Consider the following 23,567-nt stretch of genomic DNA (forward strand, 5'->3'; position numbering starts at 1 on the left):
TTTATTATATAAATCATTTATATTTACTCTGTGCAAACATATCGTGAGTGCGTAAATGATTATTTAACAGGTGTTATTTAATGAAGCATGCCAACATGGAAAGAATAATTAATTAAGTGGGTATTATTAAAGTATTACTACAAAATGTAAATAAAGCAGCAGGGGTAAAAGAGTAAATAAAACAAGAAACACAGAGAAGTGGCCATCATGTAGTCTTGTGACAGGACTCTTGTCTACACTCCATACTACACAACCCTCTCTCTCTCCACATTTACAAATCTCTCTCCCTCTCTCTCTCTCTCTCATCTCTTTCTTGCTCAACTTTGAACTCAACTTGATATCTGTGTTTGTACAGTGTATATACATACTATATATCTGTATATACCTAATTCAGCTCACAATTACATCAACTAAGCCTCGCTACGACGTCGTTCTCAAGCTTACCAATGGCCAATCGTGGCTATAAATTACGTATCCTTTTTAGTGTTTGTTATTTGCTTGATGATTGCGATGTTGTTAGAATGATTGTTTAATTTATGATTTTTTTGATGATTTAGATGTGAATTAGTTGATTTAATTGGGATTCGTTTTGTTCTCTTGACTTTAATTAATGGGGGGATGTAGAGGAGATTGTGGCTCATTCAGGGAATGTAAATTGCTTAAGTCTTGCGAGAAAGCAGCGCGGCTTATTTATTACTGGAGGTGATGATCAAGTAGTTAATCTTTGGTCTATTGGCAAATCAGCTCCTTTAGTGGTTAGTTTCCGATTCTCGATATTAATGCCAGTTTTATGTTTTTAATATCTTATTGTTGGATGTCGAATATTTATTTATTTGTTTCACGGGCAGACTTGGCAGGGGAAAAAAATATAACTAAGTTAAATATTTAGGTAAAGTAATGTAACTAAGCTGAAAAACTAGGGGAAAAGAATTAACATTAGGGACATTGAACATGTATCAACTCTATACACGAGGTTTCGTTACCACATCATGGAATTGAATATGTTAGATGTATTGTTATTGTACCAAGTTCAAATAAAGTATACTTATATTGACTGTTTGCTAAAGGATTTTCTTACCTGGTATGATAATATAGGAACAGGTTATGCATAAAAATATTAGTAAATAAATTTGAAAATGCAATTTACACCTTGGTCCTTACCTAGGTTGGGTTCTATATATTACTCGTGAGATGATCAAGTAGTTAATTTATGGTCTATTGGCAAATCAGCCCCTCTAGTGGTGAGTTGCATTTTTTTTGATAAATGTAATTTTTATTCTTATTAGGATCTTGAACATCGATTAATTTAAAGGCGGCGTTCTCTTAGTTGGAAACGAAGACATTGGTATTTTTTTTTTTAATTTAGAAATGTATAACTTCAGTGATGATTCAACTCTATACACAAGCTTTTCTCAACCATCCAAGTTAAGATATAACATTGACTATGTAAGCGTTACTTTAATTGCTAGAAGTTAAAAAACAGTATATACAATTGTTAGTACTAAAATTTGAATTTTGGTTGTGTGCATCAGTGTTTTGAAGTCATCTGCACACTGGTGATGATTGTTTTCTATCTAAAGCAAAGTTCAAATTGTACAATTAAGGAATCAAGATGAATTTTATTCATAAATATTACTCATAGAACAGGATACTTGCCTTGATTTTTTCAAAGTTGTTCCGGGGAAGTAGATAAGTAATATGAGGTGGAGAATTGGAAATGTTTATTCAGCAAGACTAATCATAATACAATTTAATGCATCTCACCATCCTCATGCGCGCAGGCAGCTTAGCGAATCAACCAATTAATGTTCTTATTAATAATGTTTGTGCTTTAGTTAAGCATGCAATAGTTGGACGTATGAAGCACAGTCTGTTTCTTCCTCCACTTCAGTTAGTAAAAATGTTTCATCTGGGGTCATACTTCGTCTGTCCAATCAGATTGAGCTCAAATTGTAAGCATAACATTTCATCCACTTCTAAATGCTATAAAACTATAATACTAATATGTCTAGGAAAACAATGGAGCCGTTTGGGCAAGCTTAAAAGAAGTGACTTCTTACTTAAACTAGAGAAGTGGAGCAGAAGTGAGAAGTAAATAAGTGAATAAAGTGTTTGGAAAAGAAGCAGAAGCTGTGAGAGAGAAGTTAGGATTCTCAGCTTCTTAAAAGTGATTCTGCTTATTTACACAAACGGGTCAAAAAAAGCAGAAGCCAGAAGCAGCTTCTGCTTCTGGTAAACAAACAGGCCCAATATTTGATCGGTGAACATGGTGATCATTTTGTACATCTTTATCCGTTTTAATGCATGTTGCTAAAATTATATATTTGGGAAGTACTCCGGTCAAATGGGTCGGTGAACATTCTTGTTTCAACCACTTATTTACTCGGTTTCTGAAAAAATATCAATATGGTGGAACTCCTCTTGTTGAAAGATTTTCATCATTATTATTACCATATGTAGTAATGTGAGACTTTTGCTTTTCCCTTTGTACCTTATACAGAACTTATGCGGTCACACAAGTCCAGTAGAATCCGTGGCCTTTGATCCGGGCGAGGAATTTGTAGTTGCTGGGGCTTCTGCCGGTGCTCTAAAGCTGTGGGATTTGGAACAAGCAAAGAGTAAGTTATTCACATCTAATCAATTATGTAAACAATATATTTCCTTTGGTTAAATAACTTTTATAATCCTGTGATTTGGTATGTGATAATAAAGTGACAACTTTACAACTAACTGAGATGATTTACATTGTCATTGTAGTTGATGTATCTATATCTGAATGATCACTTTATGGGGAAAAATGTTATATAAATATAGTCAAGTGCCAGTTATCGCCCAACTCCTTTAAATAATTCTGAGCTGCACAAACTAAGCTAGAATGTCAGTTTACTATGTTTTTATTGAGCAGTGTCAGCAGCTTTGGGTTAAAATTTATCAAAAGAACTCTATGGTACTTTGGATTTAATCTAGATACTATTCTTAAAGTGCAGTGGTTCGCAATTTTGACGGCCATAGATCCTACTGTACCGCTGTTGAATTTCATCAGTCTGGTGAATTTTTTGCATCTGGTTCGAAGGACACTAATCTAAAGATCTGGGATATAAGAAAAAAAGAACGCATTCACATGTATAAGGGCCATGTAAGAGGAATCAGTACTGTTAGATTTAGTCCTGATGGTCGTTGGCTAGTCTCTGGCGGACTTGACAATGTTGTGAAGGTAATACTTGGATGCTGGTGCAAGATATTCAGTTTGGTCATATTGTAATTCGATGAAATTTTCACCCATCTCATCTGCTGTTGCACAGATATGGGACCTTACTGCTGGAAAACTATTACACGATCTCAAACTTCACGAGGGACATATACGTTCTATAGATTTCCATCCGATGGAGCTTCTTATGGCAACAGGTTCGTATATGACAGATGAATTCACAGATATTTATGTTTTCTGTTTTAATTTGACATTTATGGCTTTCCTTGATGGCATATTTTTGTGTCTGCATCCTTTAAATTAAATTATATACATTTCCATTTATTTGGAAATCTAATAATGACGGGAACTGTTGATTCAGAATGGGATTGGCTGAAGAGCCACTGTTTCGAAAATTGTCATTTGTAGATTTAAGCATTGAATTTCTGAGGAAGACAAGTTGGCCGGAACTGTCATTAATAATTATCTTCCTCAAATATCTATTATACGTGACTTTAGAGTGTGATTGAAGAGAATTGAGCCAGAAGGTGTCTTTCTCAAATATCTATTATACGTGACTTCAGAGTGTGATTGAAGAGAATTGAGCCAGAAGGTGCCGGAAAAATCTTGTTGCCAAGGTGCACGGGGTATCTTGTGGCGCTGATTGGCTCCCGACTTTAGGCTTTTTCGGGTCTGTGGTGGCGCAAGCTTCCTGCATTGGAGCCTTAGAGGCGAGATTAGAAGATAACCTTAACATAGGTTGTAAGGTTAAACTCTCGGAAATAATGGTTTTAAGTGAAAAGCTATATATTTGTTAATTGAACTGGTTAGGTTGCATAAACTCTTTTAATCCCTTTTTTTTTGCTAAATAAAATTGTACAACGTCACTTTTAATCCTTTTTGATATGCCTGGACTGAAGACAAAACAAAGGAAAATAGCAGGTGGTGCAACTTTGCTTAATGCTTACTACGAAGCATAGCTAAGTGATAACTTAACCCAGACCACACTTTGTAACCTCAAAGCAGTGTTTCCTAAAACTTCTTGTTCTCGTATGTTGACTTCTTTGTTCCTGATATTGCACATGTCTATATTCTCACTGTGGCTTACTATTGGATCCCTTGTTAAACATTAACTTTTCAACTTTCATGATATTTTCTCTTCCATAAGTACTCGTAACATACAATGTACTTTTCAGGTTCAGCCGACAAAACAGTGAAATTCTGGGATTTGGAAACCTTTGAACTAATTGGGTCTTCACGACCAGAGGTATTAAGTAATGATTTTCCACGTACCTTTAAAGCTGTGCTGTATGCAATGCTTGTGAAAAGGACACTGCATGTGTAAGTGTAACAAACAATGTTTCTGGGAGTTTTCTGAATTCTGACAAATTTGTGATAATATCTAATTCTAATCAATTGGCAAACTACTTAGAAGGCTAGCAAAGTTCTTAGAGTCTAAGCGGGTTTCTCCATGTTTGCAGTGCTTACAGAGATAAAGTTATTACTAAATGTGTTTGGTGGACCTTTTTTTGCCTTTCTGGATTTTATGAAGTCATTCGTGATTGGCGCTAAACTGTATTTCACCAATTATTTTTTGTAAAGATTAGAGTTGTTTAAACAGAACCATTAAACTGCATTTGATACAAATAAATAACTGGGTACTTAATAGATATAAATAATTTGTGGACTTTTTAGCTCTATCTTTTGTCCATTACATACTACAATCGTTGCAGGCAAGTTTTTAGGCCCAGTTAATTTTTTTTCAACTTGATAGTAAATTATATACAAGTATAAAAAAATTGCTATATTTTTAAATTTGATGTACGTAGTGTAATCTGTAAAGCTTGCATTCTTTTACTTACCATATATTCAGGAATCTGTTCTTTCTGCAATGCTTATTATGCAACAAACTGCAAAATAGTGATAGATAAAAGTGCAGTCACCATGCCGTCCTTCATGATCTTGTTTAAGTAGTCTCGTAATCGTTGGAACTCTTGAGTTGTAACTATCATAGCAATTTTTATTTTCACCTGTTCATTTAATTTTATTGAGCTGCAAATTTATTTTTAGCAGGTATTCATATTCCCCCAAGTCAGTCTCATATGATAAGCAGCACTGCTGCAGACTTGGTCATAGCATGCAGTAAACAAATGGTCTTTTTGGGGAACTGTTATAGCTATATATATTGGGATTTGGGTGCGAGGGGATGCGGCCCAAATTATATTACTATAGATATATATTTGATGTTATGAATGATGAAATCAAGTGACAGAACCATTAATTTTGCGCGAATCAAATTAAATTCATGATATAAGCATCTAAAACACCAGAATTTACATCAGGTTATTAATTTTGGTCATACAAATTTTGAAAAGAAATAATTAAGTTATGATTTTATGGGTATCTAAGTTTCCAATACATGGGTGCTTGGGATTACGGGATTCGTTGGGTTACCCAAGAATCCCTGCTTCCTAGAGAAACACACTACTATATGCATGTTATTTTGCTTTCTGTTGCTTGTGTCCATCACTCCATCTTTCTCTCTTCTGCGGCAGATAAATATGTTCAATCTTTGAAGTAAAAAAAAGGAATTTATTGTTATCATTATGTTTTTGTCATCCAGTCTTCAGGAGTACGATCAATCGCATTTCACCCTGAAGGGAAAACCTTATTCTCTGGACTAGATGATTGTTTAAAGGTAATAACCTTTCCATTTACCGATACTTTTTATTCCACATAATCACATGTGAAGGAGAAGCTTACATATACATTCCCAAGAACTGTAGGTTTATTCTTGGGAGCCTGTAGTTTGTCACGACACAGTTGATCTGGGATGGTCAACACTGCGTGATCTGTGCATACAGGATGGTAAACTTTTGGGTGGCTCATGTTATCAAAACTCTGTAGGGATTTGGTTGACAGATACATTGGTAATACCATCACTTGTCGAATTTGTCGAATCATATCATATTAGGCTCCATGCTATAATAAGAATTGACATCTTATACTCTGATTTTCATGTCAGTATCTAACTGGTTTCAGTCTATCCTCCTCTGTTCAGCTTGTAGAACCATACAGGGGCTGTTCTCTAGCAGAGACAAATAATGCGTGTGAGCAAGTGCATGACAAGTTCCAGGTTCTGTCAGTGCAAAAGGCGGGGAGGTTTGGAAGGTCAAGTTCAAGTTCAAGTTTGTGCTGTACAATTTCAGATAATGAGGACAAAGAGGTTAAGAATATTTATGTCGATAGTAAGTGTTTATCTCTTCAGGAAACTAATTTACTTTTCTGAGGCTGCATTTATAAACTAGTCATGTTCCTATTATATGTTTCATTTTTTACATACTATTTATATTTTTATTTTTTAGATCCTATCATGTTCCGACCCCGATTATATTTATCAATCCAGTTAGTTTCTAATACGTTGTTATCTAGGATTTTATTTATAGCTGTCTGATCTGTGTTTAACCAAATTATACCTAACAATATTAATAGACCTATACAAAGAGTACTGACGAGAGACCGACTACGATAACTCTCCAGTTTGGCTTTAGTAGAATACTACAATGTTCATAAATTCCAATTATTTTATACCTAATCATATATTGTAACCAGCCCCATCTGACCATATATCCACAGATGACGGTAAACACCTAGGGAGAACTTTAGTTTCTTTCTTCTGTTAGGTGCAATCACATTGACTTGTGTATAAAGGCATAAAGCTACACATGTCCCTCTCCCTCCCTTTCTCTAAATATATACTTGACTGAATTTCCTTTATAAGTGATGTAGTTCCACCAACATGTGGGTATTCTTATCACTCTGTGTGTGTAGGTTATTCATTATAATTAGTGCTCGTCGCTAAATGGTCTTCATGTAGTTCGAGGACCAGATGAACACACATACTGGTGGGTGGTTAGAGAATGTAGAGGAGGCAAGCCAATATCTTTGTGGTCAACCTTAGTTTTTTCACGTGTGATGAACAGATATTCTGCTTTGATTCTTCTCTTTCTTGTAGCACCTTTATCTGCTCTCCTTTATAAAACTTGATTTTCTATTTAGCCACGTGTGAGCGACTATCAGTTTACTCCTACCAGACTGGTGGGGTTTAATGTTTTATAATCTACCACAATCTGGCCTACCTTGTCATGATTCAGTTTAATTCTGCCTAGCATCTGTTGAATATTTTATACAGGTTTACTTTCAAAAATTAGGTGTTCTAAACTTGTTAGAAGGTCAGGTTGGATCGTGGGACTTGGACCAGAATAATATCACCATCTCACTTTTGTTGCTCTTTCTTGAGAAGATTTTATGTAGATAAATGACACTCTCCTCAGCACACAAGACATAATGACCATTTAGATTGTCAATGCATTATCTCTTCCAGTACAATTTTGGTTTGTGCATATACGAGTTTTTAAATATGGAATTCCTGTTTCCTGTAAAGCTGCAGGAGAGCATCCTGTCCCTGCTATGAAGGTCGGGTCTATTAAGTCATCGAATATATTCAGCTCATCCAATACCAAGGATCTAAATAAATCTCGCACTCCGAAAGAGGCTCCCACAGTTGGTTCGCAATTAAAACCTATTGGTCAAACAATAGCTAATTCGTTTATTGTTCCTAGTGTTGTCCCTCGGGAAAGCTCTGATGGGAAGGAAGCCTCCAGATCACGGAGAGAATCAATTATTAGTGCAAAAGCCGATGTTGGTATGTATGACAAGTTGTCTCATATAAGCAAGCCATCAAATGCTAAATTAGATGTCAAGGGCCCCCCATTTGTTGATGAACTTGACTCCTTCAGCAACATAAAAGGTTCATTAGAAAGTACAGGAGACTTAAAACTCCATAGCAGGCCGGTAGCAGATGATTCTAATGAATCCTGTCAGGAAAAACCTTCAATCAAGATTATCACCGAGAACTCTGGAAAGCTAATGTCAGCAATACCTCCTAATCAGGAAAAGGGTAAATCTCTGTACTCCATGATAGATCTCTGCATGCCATCTTGAACCCACAGTAAAACACGTTGAAATTTCTTTTTTCTTTATTTCGGTCTATCTCTTAATACCTGTCTGGCATTTCTAAATAATTAGAAGTTGGCTATAATCTATCTCTATTTTGTGTAAACTCTTCAAACCCTGAAATACCTGTGTGTGACATTTAATACTCAGACAATGGTGTGGCTGTCACAACTGAAATTGAGTGTAAGAACTTGAGAAGTGGAATACCCCTCTTGCGTTAGATGAAGTACATGTGCCCAACTGACAACCTCCAAGTTTGTGCAGCATAGATCGACTTTCTCATTGTACTTCACTTCAAACATTTCTAACTGATCAGTTAACATATCTTGTTGTGTGTCGAACTTCTTTGATTAGTCTTATCAAGGTCCTTTTCGAGTGGAACCATGGCTTTGCAATTTTTTTTTTTTCATATTTGTAGTTTGATAACACGATGATTTATCTGTTTAATTTTGACAAGTCAATCTGTCAAATGGTCGGCTGATAGAACTGATGTCATGAGTATCGGCATCAGTTTACCATTAGTGTTTTCTTATGTCAGAAGGAGGTTTATTTTTTCCATTTGACCTTGTAGGTTGATTGATAATTTTTTGTTGTCTACCTATCTGTCATGGTAATTGCTATAATGCTGGTTACTTACAAGTTAGTACTACTTTTCAGGTAATGAGTCACTCATTGATAGCAAAGGAGTAAAGCCTGTTAGATATGTCAATGGAGGTTGCTAAAATGTTTCATCATAGTTGTCAAGAACGTTTTGGATATTTGGTAGCTTACCCATTCTTATGATTTTGCAGTTGCCGTTGTGCATGGAAGGACACGGAGCCTGGTTGAGCGGTTTGAAAGGAAAGAGAACTCTAGCCTTGAACTTCAAACACATGACCCAATCCCTCAAGCACTTTCTGAGACATCTCAAGCATCCAGTGTTTTGGTTGATGTACCTCTGAAGGTGATGCCTGATGCCTCAAAAGCATCCACCCCTGTGATTGATTCGATTTCTCAAGTAATACCTGATAAAGCCAAAAAACCCACCATTGTGATTGATTCACCTCCTCGGATAATACATGATAGAGCCAAAGCACCCACCATTGTGGTTGATGTGCCGTCTAGTATAACACCTAATACAGAAGATGCATCCACCATTGTTGTTGATTCACCTCCTCGATTAATACCCAGTAGAACGAGAGCATCCACAACAGTGGCCGATACACCTCTGATCACACCTGATACAGCTGAAGTATCCACCATTCCAGTTAGTTTACCCACTCGATCAATACCAAATAAAGCGAAAGCATACACAGCAGTGGCTGATTCACTTGCTCGGACGATACCTGATACAATTAAAACATCTACAATTGCAGTTGATTCACCTCCTCTGTTAAAACCTAATAGAGCAAGAACATCCACAGTAGTGGCGAGTTCACCTCCGCGGGTAGTACCTGATACAGCCCAAGAATCTCCCGTTGCAGTTGATTCAACTCCTCCATTAAAACCTAATAGAATGAGAGCATCCACAATAGTGGCGAATTCACCTCCTCGGGTAGTTCCTGATACAGCCCAAGCATCCACTGTTGCAGACAATTCCCCACCTCGGTTAAAATCTCATAGAGCAAGAGCATCCACAGTAGTTGCTGATTCACCTCCTCGGATAATACCTGATACAGTCAAAGCACCCACCATTGCAAATAATGGACCACCAATTTCAAGAACTAATAGAGTGAGAGCATCCACCATAGCTGTTGATGCACCTCCTCGTGTACCCAATACAACAAGAGTATCCACCTCTGTCAAAAGGTTTAGCCGACCTAATTCGGCACCTCACTTGGCAACTGAAAGACTTGAAGCTTCCCCTATGGTAGTGTTTCCATACTATATTAATCTTTTTCTCACTACACACACACACACACACACACTCACACGCGCGCGCTCACACACGCACACCACACACACACACACACATATTATTATTATTTTGATAGTTAAAAATCAAATTTTTCAAGTGAGAAATTTGTCACAATAACTAAAAGCCTATATCTTGTCTACAGTCTTGTATGACAAGTAACACACATAGAATCAAGTCCAAAGTACAACTGTGTAAGAGTACAACATATGAATCATGTGCGTAAGCTAGAGGTACAACCTATGAAAAATGTTTTTTTTTAATCAACTAAGCCCGTGTAACATGTTGTATGATCAAATTTGAATTGACCTTTTTTGGTTTTTATCTTTGTCATATCTATTAGGTTCCCAGCAGTCGGTTTTGTTTTACAAAAGTAATTTCTGATGCTTGGAATCTGAGTTAGCATTAGACATGTGTCACTGGTCTATATCTATGTTAACTGGACTCGGCTAAAAGTGTCCAAAATGGATACATGTCCGAGTATCGGACTTGGCAATATCTTAATTTTTTTTACACTTTTTGGCCTTAAATAAGTGCGGAGTATCCATACCCATGTCCGAGTGTAGAGTGCCCAACAAAGGTAATCGAGAAAAAAATGAAGAGTCGGGCTAACAGTCTATATAGTGTTGCAACTGATATGGTAAATGTCCTGTTGATATTGCAGATGTATGCTTATTAGAAATATATGTTAAGGTTGATTGACTAAATAGATGAGTTGAATTACTCTGAAACCTCCGCATGTCTGTGGTGGGAAATTTGTTTTAGGGATGGTCGGTGGAGTGAAGCCTGCGTTGTATCAAAATGAATTTTTTTTATTTGTTTCTCTGTTAATTATGCTTTTATTTTGGCAAACATGCAGAATAGTCAACCACGGTCGATTATGAGGGAATCAATGTTTCGCAGTGTTGATGATGTCCCGGAAGATCTGTTGAAAAATCATAATGAATTCTTGAGTAATCTCCGATCTCGTTTGACAAAGTTACAGGTGAATTTAAGTTGCGTGGATGCTGCTGTTAGGATTTAAAATATTGAGATACATCTGTTGCAGTTTAACCTTTTTATTATTACTTTAACGTATAAAATTCGTATATTAATTGTTCATAATCAGGCACCATAAGACGCTAGCTTTTCTAGACTAATATATTAAATGTTGATACTTCTTTTACTTCACACTTTCTTAATACGGACATAGATATTAATCATAGTAACACTAAATACAATGATTATTCAGGACAGACTGTATCTGTTAAAACCACTCATAGAAAAGAGCAGTCACTAGTAAAAAATAATTTGAATTTTTGTAGATACACACAGCCTGAATTTTATTTTCACCTTCATTTTGCTTATGCTTTTATATAATCTCTTACAGTGTAGAACGTAAGCTATGGAAATCTAGGGACTAAAAATTGACCATTATGAAATATATTAGCAAACTAACAGCAAAAGGCCAAGGTATGGTCCATTGACAGAAGGATAGGAAAAAAATTCCCCAGAAGTAGTCTCCTCTTCATGCACCATATATTTGAACTTCCTCTAGCCTGTGAGAAGTTGGTGATTTTAAATGTGGATTTCTCTGACCAAGTTTTGTGTTTTTAAATAAGGTTCCTGTACCTGATGTTAGTCTCCTTTGTACTGCATTTCACCATGTATAAATTATAAATGAAAGATTTAGATTTGTTAAAGATTTTTTTCCTTGTTTTGTGTCATTTCAGGTGATGAGACATTTTTTAGAACGCAACGATATCAAGGGTGCTATAAATGCCATGCAAAAGCTGCCTGATCATTCAGTGGGTGTTTAGATATATAAAATCTTATTATTATTTTTTTTTTTTCTGTTATAATGGTTCATCAATACTATGCATTATATATCTCTAAAAAGAATAACCTATCCTGGTGCAGGTACAAGCAGAACTAGTAAGTTTACTAGTTGGTAACATGGATGTGGTCACTTTAGATCTATTCTCATGCCTGCTTCCCGTGCTTTCTGGCTTACTGGAAAGCAAGGCAGAAAGGTATGTGTTTCATGACATTAGCAATTCTGGGTTTTCTCGGAACCATTTCAGCTTTACTAGTATAGATCTTTTACACTTCATTTTACTGTGTATATAATGTAAACACTGCATGATTAGCGTAGGACATTTAATTACATGTAAGCGTGCTGGGTTCTTTGTTCATATGAGTGGGTCACAATATGATGCTTTCTTTTTATGTTTTATATCTAGCAAAGTAATAGAGAGAAGAAGTTTAATAGATAGATGAGTAAAACATGCTCTTATACCATATCCTTCTTCTTGCTTATATTATTCTTAATTTATATGCTTGTATCACATGAAGCTGCTCAGGTGGCTAATAATAATAAATCAATTGACCTTTACTACATTACCCATCATTTTGTTTCCTAATCATGCTCTAAAATTTTTTGTATTTGTTTTGTTTCCATTTGTCAAGTTATACATATCACCTCTTGTTGCAGTGCTGGTGTAAACAATAAAACATTAATAAACAATAATTAGTTAATCAATTAACTTGCTTACATAATAGACTCTGTCAGTCCAGTTAGTATGTAGATAGTATTTTTTTTCACCTTAATTAGTTATTATCTATTTATAATATACATTTCGAACCAAATTAATTATAACTAATATATAATTAAAAATAAATATAAAATAATAAATAACCCCATATTCCGCATCAGCTGAGACATCCAGGTGTAGGATGATAAGTAAATAATATCTGTTGAAACAACTTAATGAAAATAGATCATGAGAAAGGAAAAATAAGAAGTAACTAATTTAAAAAAAATTGACGAGGCTTAGAGTGCTAATTATTTCGTAACGAGAAACAGATAATAAACTGTTATATACAATATATATGGATGGAGTACTATCCCTTTTCCAAAATCCACCACCATGGACTACATGATATTCTAAAACATCTAGAAGGTGACATTTTGACAAATTTTATAACTATTAGTTACATGGTCACTTTTGTAAATGGGTAGGCATGTTAGTGTTGCATTGGAGATGTTACTGAAGCTTGTAGCAGTCTTTGGACCTGTAATACACTCGACCATTTCAGCACCCCCGGGTGTTGGTGTCAATATTCAAGCAGAACGAAGGTATTGTTTCTCGATTAGACTTTTACTTGTTTACTGTTTTATGTTGGTATTTAATGGCTTTGCACAAAGGAGTAAAGTTTAAACCTGTCTTGCGATCACAGACTTGAATGCTGCCGTAAGTGCTCTATCCAGCTCCAACGAGTACAGAAAACCCTTCCTGCAGTTATAAGGTAATTGCTCAAGTTCACAACTAGAGTGTCTTGTTTGTAATAAGCAGCTTCTTGATACTATTGGCAAATTCTGGCAAATTGTTTTTACTGATGATTGTTGATCAAATTTATAGCCATTATCAACAACCAATGAATTTTATCGTATATGAGGCTCAGTTGTATTGACAACATATTTTTGTTGTTGTCTCTGTGTATTTTGCTGCTGTTTATAAAGCCTTTTTAGCATATTTTATTGATACAAGCATGCTGTGTAGCATGCATATCCGTATCTTCAACTACATAGAAACATGTGGAAAGTAGAAAGGAAGTAGTTTGGAATCATGTCTGCCTGTTAGAGAGCTGAAAGAAGCCTTTTTGCCTACTTCCACCGGAACTATTATCTATTTACTTCTCTCATGTGTTTGTTGAACCTTAAATGCGTGGCTTTAGGATATTCATCAATTGTGATGCCATATGATTGAATTCATAGGCATAGTAACACATGTTTGAATATCTTTGCTAAACAGTGGACAAACAATCAAATGCACTTATTCATATATAGGAAATAACTTTGATTCTTTTAGTAAATGTTTGGACATGAATATATGTTTCTGTCCGCAGGAGGGGTGGTATCCTAGAAAAAAGTGCTCAGGAACTAACTTTGGTTCTGCAAGACTCTTAATTTGTTTTTAAATGCGCGCCTCCCATTCAGTCATGTCCGTCGAGGAAGATTGGCAATTGCACCAAGCAGGTTGCAGTATAGAGAATTGCCCTCTACAGATATTGATCTCACAATTTTGTCTTGTTGATTAGCGGATGCATACTTACAATCCCGTTCTATTCAAGTGAGAAGCAAATTATGAAAGCTACATCTTTTCTAGTCAAGTTCTCCCCGTGGATAGGTGGATGAGTTGTTGCAGTCTTCTACTTTTGACTGTTGTATATGGATATCCAGAATGAGGATGACATGTACATTGTAGCGAGATAGTACAATACAGACATTCAGTCGATGAACTGAATACATAGGATATAGTTCTCCTGCTCCATTATAAATCTGCAAGTCAAATTTACTGGTAAAAGGCTTTGATCTCAAGAGGCATTCCTAGTACCTGGAGTTGCATCATATACACCCATGTATGTAGTCATTTTGACATTAATATAAGTTGAAGTGATTCAGTTGATTCCTGTTCTCTGTTCTCTGATATCCCCATTGCCTGTAAAATAAAATTGATCCCCTGTCATCTTTTGACTTGCTATGTTCTCTCTTTGATTTAGTCAAATATAGTTTTTTGCACTGCTTTTCTTAGAGATTCCAAATCAAATTTGCAAATGATTTAACAACTGCACTTGCAATTTCTAATATTTAGAATTACATATTGATAGGCCTTCTCCGTGTAGATTAAACTAATATATTTTTAGAAAGTTGTATACCCTGAATCTTTCTTTCGTCTTGCATTGTTAAAAGTAATTTATTTATGATTAAAGCAGCTACTTAAACTATATATTTGTCTTAAATGCTATTTCCAATTATTATACTGAATTATTTTAAAGTTTAAGAAGGGTGCCAAGATTTTGATCCTTAAGTTTCGTATTCGACTTCCGTTTATCATAAGTACCTAATTAGAGTGGAGAGACATCAGGTATCGATAAAGAATTGGATTATTGCGAGGCTTTTTGGGTTAAGTGACACGAAGTTGGGACGGAATCATGGAATAATAAAGATTTACAATCAAATATTCTCAAATTATTTTTTTAATCATCTTAAATTTTTCTTTTTGCTTTTTAGTTATTAATATAATTTTCTATTAGTTATTTATATACAATTATATAAATAAAGATGAAAATAATAAAATGAAAATTAGTTCAATATGCCCATATTTATATTCAACTTCTCTCGAAACTCTTTGAAAGCTTAAATTTAAGTCGCATGTATATAAATTCTAAACGATTTAAAATTATTTTGAATTGATTTCGGTTATCGAAACCCCAGTTAAATAAAAATCCAGTAATAAGAGAATTAATGAGGAAATTAGTATGCAAAGAAGGAAAGAGGTGGTAATAAAGAAAGAGATTAGGGAGAGAGATTAGATACGTACGTATAAAGGGATGAAGGAGACATCGCACTGATGTCACTCTTCTGGATTGTTCTTCGCCAGCTCGCTCAGATCGAAGCCATGGTAGATTCCTCTCTCTCTCTCTCTCTCTCTCTCTCTCCCCCTCCCATCTCTCCCCATCTCTCTCTCTCTCTCTCTCTCTCTCTCTCTCTCTCTCTCCCTCTCTCCCTCCCTCTCTCTGTCTATATGCACACATGATTACTGTATTATCTTTGCTGATTTTCTCACTCAGATTTGAACTTCTTGTATTTGAATGCACCAATTAGTATCGATAGACAAATTTATACTATTTGCGAGTATAATCTGCATTCTCTTAATGATTTTGCTCTTCTTAATTAACTTCTGATTCTTCTTTTGCTTGTTGTGTTGATTGTTTTTAATTATGATTTGTGGTGATAATTACTGTGATAAAATGGTTGTGTAAGGAGGGCTCCTAATTGCGCTTATACATTCATGGACAGTTAGTTCAATTTACAGAGTTTGGTTTGAGATACGGATGTTGTTAGTTAGCTCTTCAATTTTGCGAAGCATATGAGTTTAGGAAAATTGTGTTAAAAGTTTTAATCTTTTGTGGTTGGGAGTGTGCTTAAGTTTCCAGTAAATTGGATGGTTAGTCTATATGCACACATGATTACTGTATTATCTTTGCTGATTTTCTCACTCAGATTTGAACCTTTTGTATTTGAATGCACCAATTAGTATAGATATACAAATTTATACTATTTGCTAGTATAATCTGCATTCTCTCAATGATTTTGCTCTTCTTAATTAACTTCTGGTTCTTCTTTTGCTTGTTGTGTTGTGCTGTTTGTTTTTGTTGTGATTTGTGTTGATGATTACTTTGATAGAATGGTTGTGTAAGGAGGGGTTCTAATTGCCCTTAAACAAATATGGACTGTTAGTTCAATTTACAGATTTTAGTTTGAGATACGGATGTTGTTAGTTAGCTCTTCAATTTTGCGAAACATATTAGTTTAGGAAAATTGTGTGAAAAGTTTTAATCTTTTGTGGTTGGGAGTGTGCTTAAGTTTCCAGTAAATTGGATGGTTAGTCTAGTGTCCCTTTTTTTCAAGTTGAATTTTTTATGTTATTAATTCTTTTTATCAAATACAATGAAGTTCTTGTTATCTGAACAGGAACCAGGTCATGATCTTTCAAACTTGAAAAACTGGTCTGATTTTAAAAACAAAATTTTGAATTCTGATTTGGCTCACCCTATTTGTACTCTCCGCATAGATGATGCCATTTTTCTTTCTCTAGATTTAGAATTCACAAAGTTTTTTTTTTTTGAGGTGTTTATTGCTTTTTAGCTCAAATATTGTTGTAACAGATGAATTAGAACATATTATGAATTTTGGGGAATTGTTCCTGAACTTTTTATCTTTTGTGATTGGGTACATAAAGCCCGCTAATGGGAAATTTGAATTTTAAAGATGTTCTTTTTTTGCCAAAATTTTAGCCTAATTAGCCAAATAAAGTAAAATTCTAGTTGTCTTAATTTTATTTGGATAATATTTTTTCCAGTCTGAACTGAAGCTAGAGTGGATAGGAACCAGATCATGATCTCTGTGATCTAGAAAATCTGGATATCAAATCCAATTCTGAAAACATTATTGAGTAGCTGATTATGCCGACCCCTATTCTATCAATAGAATGTATGTGCAAATTAGAACTCTATCTGATCATGTAGTCGTTGCACTAATGCTCATATGCTTTAGTTTTTATGTGGGTATATAATTGTCCATGTATGCCGTGTAAGCTATTTTCTTCACATTCATGTGCAAAGATGACATCCTTTATTGTACTGATGTAACACTGTTTTTTTTCTAATATGCAGGCTACTTCCAAGAAGCTGATAACTAGAGAGGAATGGGAAAAAAAGCTTAGTGATGTAAAGATTAAGAAAGAAGATATGAATAAGTTGGTTATGAACTTTCTTGTCACCGAAGGCTTCGTTGATGTCGCAGAAAAATTTAGAATGGAATCTGGAACTGAACGTATCCTTTGGCTTTAAAAATTACAGTATTTTGACACTAGTTTTTTTAATTTAACATTGTGCGCTTTAGCATTTGCTTTTCCTTATAGACATATATAGCAGATATAGATCTTGCAACTATCTCAGACCGCATGGCAGTTAAGAAAGCAGTACAATCAGGGAATGTCGAGGATGCAATAGACAAAGTCAATGATTTAAATCCAGAGGTTTTAATAGAAATCTTAGTGTATGATTAAATTTATGACTTGCACAGAGGAAAGGCATCAGGGGTTGTGATAAATTCTGATTCACATATCTTGTGTAGAAATATTCATAATACTGTTGCGTATAGGCCTAATCATGGAATCCAGAGCCAGTACTCGTATTGTACAAGATATTGAGTAAAGTAATACCTACTAAGGTTTAACCAGTTATAAGGTCAACCCTGTGGTAAGCTGTATTTAACAGAACAGGGGTAAAGTCAGGATATGAACTATTTGTCACTAAGAGAACTAGGTTAGGGTAAGATTGCAGCCCTTAGAGAAAATTAAGATTGGAAAACCAGGCCTGTGTACTCATTGATATTTTTTGAAAAACACTACAATGTTGTACATGATGAATATTACTGATAAAGCTATTATGCATGTTCTTTATTGAGACTTTTGGCTGGCTCTGAATTAGAGATATGTTTGTTGTTGCAAGACTTCAATTCGCTCTTATTGTTGATGTTAGTGAAGACTGAATAGCACAGATGAGTCTAGCAAGGGAATGAATTAGCACTTAACTGAAAGTTTGGCCCAACCGTATTAACAGGCCTAACTTTAACATTCAACCCGATTTCTTATGATTCTTTTTTGAAACATCATCGGAACAAGGATGTGAATTTGGAAAGATAGCAATTCCTCAGGTATCAAAATCTAAGTTGGGAACTTTTGAAGAGAAGGCCTGTTAGGGTCTTCAAGAATTTGCCTATATGCAGAGATTGCTACATTACATGCAGCTAGAAGGATAATAAGAGGTTTAAAGTGACCAGTGCTTGCTTGGTTTTGGAACATACTCATCTTAGCTTTTGTATAGTTCTGGCTAGAGGAGAAAAATTCTACAAGGATATACGTGTTTTCCAAATTTATATCCTTGAGGGCCACATGTTTGAAGAAGGGCACTGGCCACGAATAGGGTAGAGTTGTGCAGTTTGACCAGACTTGGGAGACCTCAGTGCTGATTCCTTCCAGTAGAACTTATTGTCGGTATTACCCTTCACTAACATAAACAGCAAATTGAAGTCTTATAAGCATAAGCTTATCTGTAATTTAGAGACACCACTCATTTAACACACGACATGCATTATAGCTTTATCAGTATGCATAACTTCATTCCTTTGTTATGTTCCAACTAATATAAACTAGAGCCCAATCCCACTAATTTGAGAATGAATGCCCTCATCATTATCCGTTTTCTTCACAATGTCCGTTATAGAATATTTGCACTTTTAAGTTTCTCTTTACACTCTTCCCTCGCATCCTTTTCTCCCTGTTAAGTTGTTCACGATTATTTCATGTCATCCCCTTCCAACCAACGGAGCATAAGTATATTTTGCTCTGTTGTGCTATGGTCAGAGCTTTCCCAAAGTCAATGTGTTTTTGGAACATACTCATCTTAGCTTTTGTATGGTATTGGATAGAGGAGATAATTGCTACAAGATATATCTGTTTTCCTAATTTATATCCTTGATGGCCACAATGTTTTGAAGAATGGCACTTGTCAAGATTTGGGATGGAGCTGTGCAGTTGGGCCAGATTTGTGAGAATTTAGTACTGATTCCTTCCCTCAGTAAAACTTTTTGTTGGTATTATTCACTAACATATACAGCTGATTAAAGTCTTCCAACCATAAACTTATCTGTAATTTAGAGACATCACTCATTCAACCCACGACATGTATTATAGCTTTATTAATATACATTATATTGCGAGTATAGTATAAATATTCTTTCATTCCTTCTGTTTTTGCTAATATAAACTTGAGCCCAAACCCAATAATATGAGAATGAATGCTTCATTTGCTTCCTACTCTTTTTCTTCACAATGTCCATATTATAAAATATTTGCACTTCATTATTTCTCCTCACACTCTTCCCTCTCGCATACTTTTCTCCCTGTAATTTTGTTCACAATTATTGATTTCATTACTTTCAATGAACCGTAAGTATATCTTGCTCTCTTGTGCCATGGGCAGGGCTTTCCCAAAGTTAATGTGTCTTTTCTTAGATCAATATAATCTGGATAATGTCTTCTTTCTTCTCTCTTGTTGTGATTTCTTTTTGAAGGAATACATCTATAATTCTATATTAACTTCCATCGAATCTAATTAGGCCACTTCTTAGAAGCATTATACATGGAAATATACATGTTGCTCATTTATTGTAGATAGATATTTGCAGCTTTGTATGATAAACTTCTCTGGCAATTTGTATGCAGATATTGGATACAAACCCCCAACTCTTTTTCCACCTCCAGCAGCAAAGGTTAATAGAATTAATTAGGAATGGAAAAGTAGAAGAGGCCCTGGAATTTGCTCAGGAAGAGCTTGCTCCTCGAGGAGAAGAAAATGTAAGTTGGTTGCTTGTTTATTATATGATCTAGTGGACTTAAATTACACAATTATCTTCACAGTGTGTTAAGCTTAGCTAATATTGTTTGAAAAGCGTTTAACCAAGTAGAATTTCAATGCTGCTGTTTTAGACCTTCAGTATCTAACTCAACATCTCTGACTGCCTGTTGTCATGACATCTGTAGATAGCCTTTTTAGAAGAGTTAGAAAGAACTGTTGCACTGCTGGCTTTTGAGGATGTAACCAATTGCCCTGTTGGAGATCTTTTAGACATATCACAACGTCTAAAGACAGCAAGTGAGGTGAATGCAGCCATTCTTACCAGTCAGAGTCATGAAAAAGGTAGGAGCTATTTCTTATAACTATGGTCATCCTTTCATTTGCCACGAATCAATTTCGGAAATTTTAGTATATGCTGATGATTCAAATTTTCCAGTGGTTGAGAGGAGTCACTGCATGGTAAATAGTTACATTAGCAGATTCTATTGGGATAAATAGATAATACTGCTCATGTGAAAATCTAAAATATGACCCTAAAATCACAGACCTGTCAAACAAATTTAGGATTGTTCAAGCTCATTGAACTTTCTAAAAAGACCATTTTAATTTATATCTTTTATGTAATTGATATACCATTGTATTATTCATGGTTATTACAACACCAAGCTGGGACTCGAGACTCGACGCCTGAGTACCTTCAAGAAGACTAGGTGACAAGTAGTCGGACTAATCAAAAAAAGTCGACAAGTCTTTTATAATATATGTGTTTACTAGGTTTAATACAAAAACAAGTTAGCACATCAATTTATAATTTAATCAAAGTAATGGAATAATAAGTTCCTAGAAAGCGGGGATTCTTCACTCATCAGTTGCACCACACACTCGATTCTTGGGGGCACGGTGATTTTTCTTAATAATAGTTAAGCAATAAGATGATTACTTAATGACTTAACTACCTTATGCAACAATTGTGTTATTAAGTATTATTATATCAATAACGGGTTAATTATCAAACTCATCACTGAAGTGGACAAATGATATCAATTTCATCACTGATCTCCACGGGGTCTCAAGTTGCTCACTAAACTCGTTTAATGGTATCAAACTCATCATTGCCGTTAAAAAAAAGTAACGGAGGTTAGACGGAGTAACAGATTGGCAATTGACGTGGCACATTAATAAAAAAGACCGAAGAAAAACAATTGAAAGAAAATAAAAAAAAAAGTAGAAAATAGAAATGCCACATAATTTGAAGTTTATATGGAAATAAAGTATGCAAACTTTTTATTAAATTGATTTTAGGATATAATTATCTAAATAAACGTATCGAACTAAATTTTAATATATAATTAACTAAACAATTAAGATTAGCTTTTATGTTTTTTATTAGATTATAATTATATTTGAATAACATTGAAGTGTTTTCTCTTTTAATAAGTTTTATTTATGTGAATATTATTGTTGGCAAAAAAATATTTTCAAATTTTTTTTATACCACCAACTTTTTTAAAATTTTAAAAAAAATCTTGAGATTGAACATAAAGAAATTCATTTCGATTTTTAACACTTCTATTTCTTTTGGAGTTTCTCGTACCCAACAAAAACATGAAAATTAATATATGTAAATTTAACATATGAAGCAACACACATTGTCCAAATCTTCAAAAACAACACATAATGTTTAAAAATATTTTTTTGCCAACAATAATATTCACATAAATAAAATTTATTAAAAGAGAAAACATTTCAATATTTTTCAAAAAAAATTATAATCTAATAAAAAACATAAAAGTTAATCTTAATTGTTTAGTTAATTATATATTAAAATTTAGTTTCATACATTTATTTAGATAATTATATACTAAAATCAATTTAATAAAAAGTTTGCATACTTTATTTCCATATAAACTTCAAATTATGTGGCATTTCTATTTTCTATTTTTTTTATTTTCTTTCAATTGTTTTTCTTCCGTCTTTTTTATTAATGTGCCACGTCAACTGTTACTCCGTCTAACCTCCGTTACTTTTTTTAACGGAGTGATGAGTTTGATACCATTAAGCGAGTTTAGTGAGCAACTTGAGGCCCCGTGGAGATGAATGATGAAGTTGATACCATTTGTTCACTTCAGTGATGTGTTTGATAATGAACCCTATCAATAACTAAGAATAATGAGTTTATTTATATGACTTTAGTTTAAATACAAATGTAAGTATTGAAATATATAAAATATATTTTTAATGTTCTAATATTTGCTGAATCCCCATCCCCCTCACCTGAATCACCATACTTTTATATTTGCCAAATTTTTCGTATATCTGTATTGCACACCCTTGCACCCGCACTCATGCTTTAATAAGTTGAGATTAAGCAGAATTACTACAAAATTGCTCACATTCCTAATATCAACCATGTCCAACCAAATAATAACATTAGTGATCATGAAAAAGAAGCAAATATCATATCATGTTCATCTCCATCTCCTTTATTGCCAATGATTGATCGGGCGATAATACATCATAATCATGGTTATCCTAGTGCCAAGTCGAGCTTCGAGGAACTGGTCGCCCGATTACATTCGGGTCGACTAGTCGTCTTACTGATAACCATGGCCATACTAAACATTTCTGAGTCTGGTCTTTATGGCATTCTGTTATTGAAGTTTTTCCCCATGCTCATCATATATGCAGCCTAACTTCTTGTATTGCTACCAAGTTCTGATAACTAATGTACAACAGATCCAAAACTCCCAAGCTTGTTAAAGATGCTTGTGTGGGCTCAAAATCAGCTTGATGAGAAGGCTGCTTACCCCCGAATTACTAACTTATCTACTGCAAATCTTGAAGACCCTGCTGTTTAGTATGTACCAAGGCTGTATGTAAGATCCACTTATTCAGGACTACACAGTTTCAGAGTGGATAAATGACATGAAATCATGTAAATTCTGCTTTGAAAGACCGGAACACATACTTCACAAATGCTGTAGAAATGGAGTAGCCTTGAGATCCCAGCCAATTGTTAAATGTGGTAGAAATTGTTTGGCAAAGCATAGTTGATGTTTTCTTTGTTTTAAAAATCTTCTCCAGCTTATCAGATGTTAAATTGTAGGTTTCTTTGTCTATGTGAAAATAGTAGAGTCTACAGTACAGTAAAGTGTTGCAAGTCTGAGACTTGATTTACTAATTTGTGTCACAATTTGCTATTACTCGATGATTTCTCATAATTTGCTATTAATCGATAATTTCATGTGCCGAAGTGAACATGAGAGTGGTGAATATATCATTGCACATGAGGATGGTTTGGTTGCGGCCTGTGATATGTTGAAACTGGAGATATATGGTTCCATTTTGGTTTTGCCACAAAACCAAAGATATGCGACCTAGTGTTATTTTCATTATTTGCCATGAATCGTGATATCTTCGTATTCGGAATGGCCATACGATTGCAAGGTCGATCAGTTCAGCGATAAAAAAAAAAAAATTGACAAATTTTTCTGTCAAAGTTAC

The 23,567-nt window shown here is 34.6% G+C and overlaps 2 protein-coding genes across 4 annotated transcripts; both read left to right on the forward strand.

Annotated features, from left to right (window-relative positions):
* Positions 1-242: 242 nt before the first annotated feature.
* LOC108197971 (katanin p80 WD40 repeat-containing subunit B1 homolog KTN80.1) lies at positions 243-14,545 on the forward strand. Of its 3 annotated transcripts, none has more exons than XM_017365706.2 (18): positions 243-471; positions 625-755; positions 2,501-2,618; positions 2,988-3,214; positions 3,303-3,405; positions 4,384-4,454; positions 5,811-5,885; positions 5,974-6,117; positions 6,249-6,435; positions 7,632-8,147; positions 8,861-8,917; positions 8,995-10,052; positions 10,957-11,082; positions 11,810-11,884; positions 11,997-12,109; positions 13,099-13,215; positions 13,317-13,385; positions 13,986-14,545. In XM_017365706.2, exons 1-18 carry the CDS (start codon positions 447-449, stop codon positions 14,044-14,046), a joined length of 3,273 nt encoding a protein of 1,090 aa, XP_017221195.1. In that variant the 5' UTR covers positions 243-446; the 3' UTR covers positions 14,047-14,545. The 3 variants fall into 3 exon arrangements, with proteins under 3 accessions (XP_017221195.1, XP_017221196.1, XP_063938813.1); XM_017365707.2 differs by having other exon boundaries at positions 7,638-8,147; XM_064082743.1 differs by lacking the exon at positions 8,861-8,917.
* An 835-nt stretch (positions 14,546-15,380) lies between these two features.
* Positions 15,381-23,316, forward strand: LOC108198011 (protein GID8 homolog). Its single transcript, XM_017365792.2, has 6 exons — positions 15,381-15,541; positions 17,316-17,475; positions 17,574-17,680; positions 19,931-20,062; positions 20,249-20,405; positions 22,800-23,316. The coding sequence occupies exons 1-6, from the start codon at positions 15,491-15,493 to the stop codon at positions 22,919-22,921; spliced, it is 729 nt and encodes a 242-aa protein (XP_017221281.1). The 5' UTR covers positions 15,381-15,490; the 3' UTR covers positions 22,922-23,316.
* Positions 23,317-23,567: the final 251 nt, after the last annotated feature.

Source organism: Daucus carota, chromosome 8 (genome assembly GCF_001625215.2).
Source record: "Daucus carota subsp. sativus chromosome 8, DH1 v3.0, whole genome shotgun sequence".
Classification (NCBI taxonomy): domain Eukaryota; kingdom Viridiplantae; phylum Streptophyta; class Magnoliopsida; order Apiales; family Apiaceae; genus Daucus; species Daucus carota.

Excerpts from the sequence above, each read along its gene's own strand:
- LOC108197971 (XM_017365706.2), top strand. The coding sequence starts at position 447 with ATGGCCAATCGTGGCTATAAATTAC. Across the intron at positions 6,118-6,248 it reads TTTGGTTGACAGATACATTG|CTTGTAGAACCATACAGGGG; the intron begins GTAATACCATCA and ends TCCTCTGTTCAG. Across the intron at positions 6,436-7,631 it reads TAAGAATATTTATGTCGATA|CTGCAGGAGAGCATCCTGTC; the intron begins GTAAGTGTTTAT and ends TTTCCTGTAAAG.
- LOC108198011 (XM_017365792.2), top strand. The coding sequence starts at position 15,491 with ATGTCACTCTTCTGGATTGTTCTTCGCCAGCTCGCTCAGATCGAAGCC. Across the intron at positions 17,476-17,573 it reads AATGGAATCTGGAACTGAAC|CAGATATAGATCTTGCAACT; the intron begins GTATCCTTTGGC and ends AGACATATATAG. Across the intron at positions 17,681-19,930 it reads TCAATGATTTAAATCCAGAG|ATATTGGATACAAACCCCCA; the intron begins GTTTTAATAGAA and ends ATTTGTATGCAG.